This window comes from Podarcis bocagei, assembly GCF_964188305.1.
Source record: "Podarcis bocagei genome assembly, chromosome: 13".
NCBI lineage: Eukaryota > Metazoa > Chordata > Lepidosauria > Squamata > Lacertidae > Podarcis > Podarcis bocagei.
The window spans coordinates 19,226,522-19,238,854 of NC_138138.1; the positions used below are offsets into that span (position 1 = coordinate 19,226,522).

The 12,333-nt window shown below is 47.3% G+C and overlaps 1 protein-coding gene across 10 annotated transcripts in view; it reads right to left on the reverse strand.

Annotated features, from left to right (window-relative positions):
• The window catches only part of LOC308571155 (paired box protein Pax-6-like), a gene marked incomplete at its 3' end in the record, with an annotated part of 56,904 nt that overhangs the window by 18,170 nt on the left and 26,401 nt on the right, over window positions 1–12,333 (reverse strand). For all 10 annotated transcript variants that reach the window (XM_081166616.1, XM_081166618.1, XM_081166620.1 and 7 more), the window contains exon 3: window positions 4,514–4,741. In XM_081166616.1, coding sequence (XP_081022742.1) covers window positions 4,514–4,628 — 115 coding nt within the window. In that variant the 5' untranslated portion in view covers window positions 4,629–4,741. The remainder of the gene's footprint in view (window positions 1–4,513; window positions 4,742–12,333) is intronic.

Sequence of the window (12,333 nt, forward strand, 5' to 3'; positions counted from 1 at the left end):
ACAATATGAAGTAGTTATCCCATATTATTGCAATTGGATTCAATGGGTAATAATTTGAAGTCTGTGGTATAAAGAATATAAAGAAAGTCCTGCTGGCTCAGACCAAAGGTCTGTGCAGTCGAACATCCTGCTTCCCAAGTGGCCAAACAGATGCCACTGAAAAGTCCACGATGGAGATGTGAAGGTGCCAACCTTCATCCCACTTCCCCAGCAACTACAGAGGCATTTGTTATTTAGTCGTTTAGTCGTGTCCGACTCTTCGTGACCCCATGGACCAGAGCACGCCAGGCACTTCTGTCTTCCACTGCCTCCCGCACTTTGGTCAAAGTCATGCTGGTAGCTTCAAGAAGACTATCCAACCATCTCATCCTCTGTTGTCCCCTTCTCCTTGTGCCCTCCATCTTTCCCAACATCAGGGTCTTTTCCAGGGAGTCTTCTCTTCTCATGAGGTGGCCAAAGTATTGGAGCCTCAGCTTCAGGATTTGTCCTTCCAGTGACCACTCAGGGCTGATTTCCTTCAGAATGGATAGGTCTGATCTTCTTGCAGTCCATGGGACTCTTGAGTCTCCTCCAGCACCATAATTCAAAAGCATCAATTCTTCGGCAATCAGCCTTCTTTATGGTCCAGCTCTCACTCCCATACATCACTACGGGGGAAACCATAGCTTTAACTATACAGACCTTTGTTGGCAAGGTGATGTCTCTGCTTTTTAAGATGCTGTCTAGGTTTGTCATTGCTTTTCTCCCATGAAGCAGGCGTCTTTTAATTTCGTGACTGCTGTCACCATCTGCAGTGATCATGGAGCCCAAGAAAGTAAAATCTCTCACTGCCTTCTCTTCTACAGAGGCATACTGCTCCATAAAGCCACTGTAGAGACCTCTCCTCCATAAATCAACCCAATCCCAGTTCAAGAACATAAGAAGAGCCTGCTGGACCAGGCCAATGGCTCATTTGAGTCCATCATCCGTGTTCTCACAGTGGTCCACCTCTGAAAACCTGCAAGCAGGACCTGAACACAACAGCACTCTCCCCTCCTATGGCTTCCACTGACTAATATTCAGAAGCATTACTACTTCCAACTGTGGTCACTAGAGCCAATGGCTACTGCCACAGCTTATGACAGTGGACCCCATAACTGAATTGTGGAATTGCAGAGCATGCCTTCTATGGACTCTGTGTGAACATGCCACATTGCATCCAATGCACAGAGGCAAGCTGGTTACCCCTTGAGATAGGGGCATGGAAAGCTGCCCGTATACAGAGGCAGAGCACTGGGTCCACTTAGCTCAGCACTGTCTACACTGAATGACAGTGGCTCTCCAAGGTTTCAGACTGAAAACCCAAAATGTTGCAAGGTAAAAGGGCATCACTTCCTTAGGTAAGGACTTTGAGGGAAACCCAGAGCTTGCCTATTGTTATCAAGAGGATACCCACATCTAGGGATGGGTGAATCTCTTAGCTTTAGCTTCTGCTTTCCCCCATCTTCGGTTCAGTTCTCCACATTTTTGCATCAGCTTGCAATGTCTTTTGCAAGTCCTCACAAAAACGTAGAGAGTGCACATTTCCCCGAGCAATCTCCCCCTAACTCCATGCATGTTTTGTATGTTGTTCTCACTTAAGTGCCTTTTTAAACGCAATTTACCCCCTAACATGAAGGTTTTTATGCACATCACTCGATGCGAAAGCTGCGTCACAAAATTCAGAGAAATGCAAGTTTCGGGCGATAGCTGTGTTTTTGGCTTGCGTTTTCTTCCGGCAAATTCGGTAGTTTCGTATTAAAAAGCAAATTGACCTGAACTTCTGCCTCAAACCAACCCGGCACTGATATTTGATACAATATTCAGGCAGTTCCAGAAGCAATAATAATTCTCTGAGCAGAACTGGGCTTCAGCCACTGTAAATGCATCCCACAAAGTATTGGGAGTGATGTTACATTGCAGGGACATTTAAGTGGTGGCTAGACCTAAGCACCTGTTGGCCCTGGGCAGGTGTCAGCACATAGAGGGCAGTGGGCCAGGGGGCCAGCTGTTGACACTGGCCCTAGATGTACAACAAGCAGCCCTGATTTGTTGGGAGCTGCAATGGACTGCCAAGTCCTGAGATATCCCCTCTTCCCATGACTGCTGTCTCGAGTTTCTCTGGGGGACTAGCTACTTGTTGTGGATATCAAAACCCAGAACAGAGCATTGGGAACCTGAAAGGAGCGAAAGCCACAAAGGAGACACAGCTTAAACTGGAGAAAGGGATGAGAACACAAGCATGAACACCATGCCACTTCTCTATTCTACATCTGCCTCTCCCAAATCTGCTTTTCTTATCGCTTACATATAAAGCATATGGTTCCCCCCCCCAAAGAAAAACAATCCTGGGAACTGTAGTTTGGTAAGCATCCTGGACCCTTAGCCCCCTGGGGGGTAAACTACAGTTCTCAGGATTCTTGGGGAGCGGGATATGCTTTAAATGTATGGCATAGATGTAAGCACAACGAGATTTAGCTAGCCCAGAGATAGGGGAACTTTCCTGTGCCCCCTCCTGAAGTTCTTGGGCTCCAACTCCCATCAGATCCAGCAAACCTGGTCAATAATTGAGGATGATGGGAGTTGTAGTCCAGCAAGATCTGGAGGGTCACGGATTCTCCACGCCTGATCTAGCCCCTCGGGAAGCCTAGCTCATACTCTCCAGACTGTGGGAAAGGGCAATCTTTGTGTGTGTTTGTGAAGCTCAGTAAGTAACCTTGGGCTGCTCGCTCTCTCCCAGCATAGCCTCCCTTCAAAGGTTGTCGTGAGGATAAAATTAGGAGGGAAGAACCATTTGCACCACCTTGAGGTCCTGGGAAGAGCAGGCACATAAATAAACGTTAATACCTCGATCTATACGGACAGAAAGAGGCAGGCAAATCTGTCAATCTCAGTTTCTCATTTTTCCAACCTTCAGTTCAGTTTACACACACACACACACACACACACACACACACACACACACACACAAATTTATCAGCATTTTAGCACTAATTTCTCCAAACATACAGGTTTATATGCAATTCTGCATAACATACACATCTTTTGATGTTTGATGTCTTGCTTTTATAATGCCTAGTTTTTATAATGCCTAGAGTGGCTGGGGTAACCCAGTCAGATGGGCAGGGTAGAAGAAATAAATCATCATCACCATCATCATCTTCACAAAGCAATTTCCCTAATGACACCCTGCCCTTTTGGTATATTTTTTAGTGCACGTTACCCTAGTATATGCAATTATGTACACATTGCACGGCTGGAGAACTGCACAGCTCAGAGAACTGCAAAGATCAAAGGATGGGCTTTTTTCCTGGCAGTATGCAACAGTACGCAGAACCGTCACCTTTTTGGGAAGGGGGAGGCGGGAGGGTTCTTGGGCCTGTCAGAGCTTCATGCCTCCTTCCCCAAGCCTGGGAAGCCTTTGCTGACCTTAGAGAAAGAGACGTGATGCTTTGACAGGTTCCTGGAGCCCTGCTGCCTCCTTCCTGGGCGGCAGAGGCGTGTTTACCTGCGCGGCAGCACCCCAGTAGGTGGGTGGGTGGGTGGACGAGGGAGCATCAATCAGCTAATCCACCCTCACCGCCCAGCCTTGGCCTCAGGCCATGCCCCTTCCCCACATGCTGGCCCCTCTGCCTGCTTGCTGGTGAGTACCGGTACTTTTTTAGGGTAAAGAAAGCACTGGCCTTGTTTCTGTTCATGTAGGCCCAGCTACGCCCCTATCTGGACAGGGATAGCCTAACTACTGTTGTCTATGCTCTGGTAACCTCAAGGTTAGATTACTGCAATGCGTTATACGTAGGGCTGCCTCTGAAGACGGTTTGGAAACTTCAGCTAGTCCAGAATTCAGCGGCCAGGTTGCTCACCAGAGCAAGACAGTTTGAGCATATTACACTGATCCTGGTCTGACTGCGCTGGCTACCGGTTAGTTTCCGGGCCCAGTTTAAAGTGCTGGTTTTGACCTATAAAGCTTTAAACGGCTCAGGACCGCAATACCTCAAGGACCGCCTCTCCCCATATGAACCTACCTGGACCCTGAGATCATCTTCTGAGGCCCTCCTTCGTGTGCCTCCTCCTTGAGAGGTCCGGAGGGTGGCAACACGAGAACGGGACCTTCTCTGCAGTAGCTCCCCGTCTATGGAATGCTCTCTCCAGGGAAGCTCGCCTGGCGCCTTCATTATACACCTTTAGGCACCAGGCAAAAACGTTCCTTTTTAACCAGGCCTTTGGTGGATCCAATTTTACAACTTATGCCCTTCTAAAATGTGTTTTTTTTGGGGGGGAGCTATTGGGTTGTTTTTGTTTTTATTATGTAATTTTGTGGTTTTATACCTTGATTTTATTCTGTGAACCACCCTGAGACCTCCAGGTATAGGGCGGTATATAAATTCAATAAATAATGATGATGATGATGATGATGATGAGGTATCCTTTTAGAAACTGCAAATTAAGCAAGTAAACGCAAACTGAATCAAATTCATCCCCCATCCCTTCATACCAGGGTTGGGTGGTCCTGTCACCAAACTGTCTTGGTACCACTCTTGGCGGCTGCCCCACGTGCTGTTCTGTATGTTCAGCATTCTGCTCTTCTCATACATGCCATCCACCCCCATGGAATGGAGCTGAAGGCCAGAGGGGTAGGGAGAAGGGAAGTGGGGCTGCTGGATGGATGCCCCCCACCTGGAGGGACACGAGCTGCAGGGCACACGCCCTGCCCCAGATAAACCTGAAAGACAAGAGTGAGAGAGAAACCATTAGTCCACAGGTGCTGAATACAAAGGTTAAAGGGGGACGCAGTTACAGGGCCTAGAATTCAGGAATTCGCCTACTAAGTCTGCATATGCACCATACATTTAAATCACATCATAATCCTGGTAACTGTAGTTTGTTGAGTGTGCCTGGAACTGTAGGTCTGCAGTGGTGAACTATAGTTTCCTGTATTCTTTGGGGGATGCTATGTGCTTTAAATGTATGGTGTATACGCGGCCACGTTCAACACCTTTAACACACAGCTTTTTGTACCAGGCTTCGGTGGAGTGAGCGGAAGAGACCAAGAGTGAGTCCAATGGTCTAGAAGGCATTTTCCAAGATAATAATGCCCACTCATATCACAAAGAGCTCATAACCCAGCCAGAAGCATCATAGCCAGACACTGGAGAGACCTGTCAGGAGTAAGCATGGACCATTGGTATCAAATAGTATGGGAAGCAGCCTTATTAGAAAAACCAACCAATAATCTGAAACTGACATGGGGACAAATACAAGAAGACGCCTTCACCCCGGTATGGTTCCCCTTTATCACATACATAGTCCAACAAGACAACAACAATAATCTGCTGATCCAATAACCTGATCCAAACACACACACACATGAAAACAAATCTCACTACAGCCAATCAAAGACAAACAACCACACTCTAGGACACCCCCAACCTCTCTCACCACCAAGAAAATACAACAAGAAAATACAACAATAGTAAGAGAACCCACACAAGTGACGCTGACACAAAACCCCACACATACACGAAGTAGAAGAATAGACGCATTGCCACCTGACCCCACCCCACTTACCATTCCCCCCCTTTCCCCCTATTTTCTTCCTAACTGAACACTGTAATGCTAATGACTCACAACAAATGAAACTGATCTGTAGAAAATGCAACTTGAAAAAAGAGACAATGCACGCATTTTTTGTAAACTAAGAAATCTTTAATAGCAAAAATTTTAAAAAATAAAAATAAGGCATTTTCCTAGGTTCCAGAAATCCCCAGCTACCTGAAAAGGTGTTCTGTTAGCCCCAAAACGGAAAGTGAGCGAGGTCCCAACTAAAAGAGGTTTGGCAATTTAAGTTGACAGAATATGCGCAACTGGCAGATGGAACATATAGAATAAGAGGGAAAGAAGAATAGGTTTAAAGAAGATGGAAAACGTTTATTGAGTATACGGAAAACAACTGTGTACAGCTGAAAACACTGGCAGCTTTAAGATAAAGCAAACAGAGTAAAAAATATTTGATGGATATAATCAGTGCTTTTTTCTGGGCGGGGGGGGGGGCAGGGGGTACGCATACCCCTAAACATTTTGTGAATCTAAGTTTGGCCTCATTGAGGGGCAGTATTTCAATATGAGTAGGAAAATGAGAGTACCCCTAAACATGTTTTTTGGGAAAACCGATTGGAATGGTTATTGTAAAACATGCAGGGATGTAAGATATGCAAAATGAACCATGGAAAGAGAAAAAGGGAAGCCACTGGATATTTTAAAGTACGTAAGATGTTTATTTGAAATTGTAAAATAGAAAAAGTAATAATTATATCTATACAAAAGAAGAAGGTGTTTTCTGCATGTACTGTGGGGGGAAGCGATGGGCAGAGGGGACTAGTCCACCTGGGAAGGTAGCCCATCTAGGAAAAGGAAATTCTGATCCTAAACCTCCACTGCCTTGTGGGACATCTTCAGGAGAAGAAAAGGCTAAGGAGTAAACCCTAAACAAATCCAGAGTGGTGTCCCCAAGACGGTTGGATGGCACCTCGTACACCTCACTCCAGCACCTCCTGCAGCCAAGTTGGTGCCAAACGTATAGCTCTGCTTTCCTTTGGACCACATCAGTGAGGCCGAGAAGAGGGTCCTGTTGTCCGGGCAGCCTATGACCCTCATACATACTGCCCAGCCTTGCTCCCCCAGGGAGGTCACTTTGGTGCTACTAACACAGCAGTTTGACTTCACCCCTGCAGGCAAACTCCATTGTCTCTCAAGACAGACTAATGCATGGGTAGGCAAACTAAGGCCCGGGGGCCAGGTCCGGCCCAATCACCTTCTAAATCCAGCCCATGGACAGTCCAGGAATCAGCGTGTTTTTACTTGAGTAGAATGTGCCATTTTATTTAAACTGCATCTCTGGGTTATTTGTGGGGCCTGCCTGGTGTTTTTACAGGAGTAGAATGTGTGCTTGTATTTAAAATGAATCTCTGGGTTATTTGTGGGGCATAGGAATTCGTTCATTTTTTCCCCTTCAAAATATAGTCCGGCCCTCCACAAGGTCTGAGGGACAGTGGACCAGCCCCCTGCTGAAAAGTTTGCTGACCCCTGGACTAATGCCAACAACCAGTCCCCGCCATCCCCGATCGACCGAGAGCCAGTGTGGTATAGCGGTTAGAGGGCGGATCTAGGACCTGTGGTGACCCAGGTTGAAATTCCTGGCCAGCCCTAGAGTTTGCTCACAGGGTGGCATTGGGCCGGTTCCCGGCCCTCATTCTAACCTACGTCACAGGTGAGGACAAAACGGGCAAGAAACGCCATGTATGCTGTGTCAAATGCCTCAGAAGAAAGACAGGATGCAAATGGAAAGTGTCATAATAAGGTCTCTGTTACGTCCTTTTACAGAGAAGGGAATGGGGAGGAATGAGAGCTGTTTCCCCAGAGAAGAGGGATTTGAACCCAAGATTACCAAATTCAAGTCCAGCAATAAAACCCACTTGACAACATTGGCTGCATTAAAAGAATCACCCTCGAGACTGTTCCCTGTCCTTATGTAGGGCAAATTGGTTATACAGTGGTGCCTCGGGTTAAGTACTTAATTCGTTCCAGAGGTCCGTTAACCTGAAACTGTTCTTAACCTGAAGCACCACTTTACCTAATGGGGCCTCCTGCTGCAGCCGCGCCGCCAGAGCACAATTTCTGTTCTCATCCTGAAGCAAAGTTCTTAACCTGAAGCACTATTTCTGGGTTAGCAGAGTCTGTAACCTGAAGCGTATGTAACCTGAAGCATATGTAACCTGAGGTACCACTGTATGGCTATTAACTAAACACACACACACACACACCTTTTAAGCCTGTTTTGCACTGTTCATGGAATATCCCAGGGGTGGGAAGCCTCAGACCCCTCTTGATGGTTCTTGCCTAGCTAGAATGTGCCCTTTAACTCTGATCATGCCTCTCAGTTGTCTGGGTGGAGGTTACAGAGGCATGTCTGTAGAAACTAGCCTACTGAACAAAGGCCAAATTCATTGCTCCACCCACTCCTGCCTCTGGCTCCACCCACCAGGGTTATGTGGCCTCCACAAACTTGTGTGAAAGGGAAGGCGGCCCTCAGGTTGAGACTGGCTCCTCATCCCTGGAATGCAAAGCTGTCAGGAGCAGAAGTATAGGGGTTTGTTACTAGAATACAGTGGTACCTTGGGTTACATACGCTTCAGGTTACAGACTCCGCTAAGCCAGGAATATTACCTCAGGTTAAGAACTTTTCCTCAGGATGAGAACAGAAATCGTGCTCCGGCGGCGCAGCAGCAGCAGGAGGCCCCATTAGCTAAAGTGGTGCTTCAGGTTAAGAACAGTTTCAGGTTAAGAACGGACCTCCAGAACGAATTAAGTTCTTAACCCAAGGTACCACTGTACTGTAAAAGCTTGAGATGCTGCTTGTTTTTCTATGCTCCAAGCTCGCTGAGCTGCAGAGGATGAGTGCCTCAGGTTCTCCCTGAGCTGCTGCAAACCATCTCACTCAGAACGCCATTGTGGCGTAGCATTTTGAGTGTTGGACTAAGTCCTAGGAGACCAGAGTTCGAATCCTCACTCAGCCACCAAGCCTAACCAACCTCACAGGGTGGTCGTGTAGGTGAAATGGAGAGGGGAGAGAACCATATTTGCCACCGCGAGCTCCTTGAGGGGAAAAAAGGTGGGGTGTAAATTTAATAATAATGAATTCATTCCTTCTCAAACACAAACACACACAGAGAGAGAGAGAGGCTTACGAATATAAAGGAAACTCCCCATTTTCACAGGGTGAGCGGTCACGTGTAAGCCCATTGCACACTCATTCTGCCCTGTTCCACCCTGCCCCGGCCCCTTCTGGCATTGAAAACAGTGTAACTGGTCGTGCATCAATTGGACGCACACAAAATAGTCATTGCCTAAGAGAGAGAAAGTCTTTAGGGCTGAATGAGACTGATTTCCTTTCTGTCCTGGTGCTCAAGAGAGGGGGAAAGAAATAAAGAGTATACAGTGGTACCTCGGGTTACATACGCTTCAGGTTACATACGCTTCAGGTTACAGACTCCGCTTACCCAGAAATATTACCTCGGGTTAAGAACTTTGCTTCAGGATGAGAACAGAAATCGTGCTCCGGCGGCGCGGCAGCAGCAGGAGGCCCCATTAGCTAAAGTGGTGCTTCAGGTTAAGAACAGTTTCAGGTTAAGAACAGACCTCCGGAATGAATTAAGTACTTAACCCGAGGTACCACTGTACTTGGTCTCTGGCAATAAAATATCTGAACTAAAAAAGACTGTATGTAGTCTTGGGCAGTGCTATTTTTCTAGAAAGTGAAGTGCCGGAACTTCACCCTGAACACCTCCCTTGTTCTCTCATAATGACAATGGCGCCCACCAAGGAGGTGCCAGAACTAAGTTCTGGTGAGTTCCGGCTGAATAAAAAGCCCTGGATTTGAATTATAAACTGCATATCCCCCCCCCCAACATTTCTCCGATGAAAATAGAGACATCCCATTACATAATGATAATTTTACTATTTATAGCCCTTCGACATCATATTGGGTAGCCCCAGCCACTCTGGGCAGCTATCAACATATATAAAAACATAATAAAACATTAAACATTCTTTTAAAAAAACTTCCCTATACAGGATTGCCTTCAGACGGCTCAGGGGTCAGATAACCCCATACCCTCCAACATTCCTCCAATGGAAATAGGGACGTCATAATGAAAAGCTGGACATTCTGGGATTAAATCAGAAACCGGGACAGCTTCTCTAACTCAGGGACGTCCCTGGAAAATAGGGACACATGTAGGGTCTGAGAATTGTGTGTCTTTCCCTCTGATTTCCTACCCTGCCCCCATTTTTATGCATGGCTACCGCATGCCAGGTTTATTAGTGGTGGGGAGCTCAAAGAGGCCACAGAGAGAGAGAGAGAGAGAGAGCAATGTGTCTCTATCCATGCACACTGCACAGCCAGAGATCTCCTCCACCGCAGGGACCTGCTGTTCTCAACATGTCAAGAGCCGCTTGCTGTGTCCTTGAAAGCAGCGGCTGCAGATGCAGACCCAGGGTGTATCAACAGGGTCTGGCTGCCCAGCCTTTTGTTCTGGCTACCCAGCACCACCTGATCCCATACCTCCAGCAGGGTCCCTTTCCATGGGCCGTAAAAGCACCCAATTATTGCCTTTGTCAGTCCTTCGTGTCAGCCAAAGCCCCCGATATTCCTAGCACTAAAACCTCATTTGACTCTCTCCCTCCAGGCTCTCTAGGTGATGGTGGTCCTCAGTTGCTACCCCCATTCATCCCATCCTGGTCCCCAGCTAAATATTCAGGCAAAGCGGGAGGGAGGGAAAAGCAGGAAGCAGACCCAAGCAGGTGAGCAATAGGAATGGATAAAATTGTAGTAGATAGATCAGTAAGGGAGCAGACAGGCAGGCAGAAGATGCATGTGGCTGGGCAGATGAAGTGTTTGTGGATCATGAAATTGGGAGACGGGCATCTGTTGCATGAATGTGTTGATATCAACCCTCCTGCCCCAGGTGTCTCCTGCCATACGGACCTGTACGGGCCCTAAACAGCCAATAGCTTGACACCAAGCCTCTCAAACTTGACACCAAGCCTTTCACCCTCCAGACGTTGTTGGACTACAACTCCCATCATCCCCTGGTCATGCTTACTGGGGATGATGGGAGTTGTAGTTCAACAACGCTTAGCAGTCCAGAGGTTTCCCCACATCTGCTCTGAAACCTTGACCTTAGCTTGCCACCACCAGATTTTTAGAACTCGAGTGAGGGCAATTGTTTTGTTGACTCTTTTTAAAAGCACCCATAATTAATCCGTAGTGCAGCAGCGTCAGATAAGAACTGCAGTGAAAGTTTTGAACAGAGGGCCGTCCTCACCCTTTGCCTTCCCTATCCTAGGAAAAGCTAGTACCTAGATTAGGAACAGAATAGGGAGCTGTTCCCCCTAGAGTTTGTGTAGCCCAACTGTCGATGGTACCCTGGAATCATCACATCTCAGATGCCTAGGCTGTAAAGCTGAAAAGTCAGAATTGCAAAATTGCTGTACAGTGGTGCCCCGCAAGACGAATGCCTCGCAAGAAGGAAAACTCGCTAGTCGAAAGAGTTTTCCGTTTTGGAGGTGCTTCGCAAAACGAATTTCCTATGGGCTTGCTTCGCAAGACGACAATGTCTTGCGAGTTCCTTGCTGGGTTTTTTCCCTTTCCCCCCCTTTTTCTAAGCCGCTAAGCCGCTTATCAGCTGATTCGATCAGCAGATAAGCCGCTAATAGCACTAATCCGCTAATCCGTCAATGGGCTTGCTTCGCAAGACGAAAAAACCGCTAGACGAAGAGAATCACAGAACGGATTCTTTTCGTCTTGCGAGGCACCACTGTATTAGTGCAATAAGAGACCAGAGTAGGAATAATAATAATAATACAGGTGTGTACTAAGGGGATGGGACGCGGGTGGCGCTGTGGTCTAAACCACAGAGCTTAGGGCTTGCCGATTGGAAGGTCGGCAGTTCGAAGCCCTGTGATGGGGTGAGCTCCCATTCTTTGGTCCCAGCTCCTGCCAACCTAGAAGTTTGAAAGCATGCCAAAAAGTGCAAGTAGATAAATAGGTAACGCTCCGACGGAAAGGTAAATGGTGTTTCCGTGTGCTGCTCTGGTTTCGCCAGAAGCGGCTTAGTCATGCTGGCCACATGACCCAAAAAAACTGTCTGCGGACAAACGTCGGCTCCCTCGGACAGTAAAGCAAGATGAGCACTCAACCGCAGAGTCGTTCGCGACTGGACTTAACTGTCAGGGGTCCTTTACCTTTTTTTTGTACTAAGGGGATGTGCAGGAGAATTGTGACAGCCTGACAACACTGCCTCTATTAACTCTCCAAAACTGCAGAAATGAAAACCGGGACACTTTATTTTCACACCAAAACATCACTGTCAAGTGTGGTGCACACCATACATTTAAAAGCCTTATTACATGCCACCCCAATCCCCACGAAGATTGAAGGGGTTCTAGGTGTGCTTTACCCTTAGGAAATGGGGCAAAGAGGAGACTGGGGTGTCCTTTGGATATGTGGTTTATTTGCACATATACAACTTGACTCTAGTTGGAGAGTGTTCAGAACATTCCCATTTCCAGATCTCTGGCTTCTCCCATAGGCTCAGCAGGCTTCGGTCTCAGAACAGAGAAATCAACCATGCTCTCTGTCTCTTTGTTACAGCCCACCCCAGTCAGCCCACATTGTGCTCTTCACTCCACTTCCTCTGCCTTCTCCAGGGTGTCAGGCAATCATTTGCTTTTCTCAGTCCTGCCTGGAGGGATTGA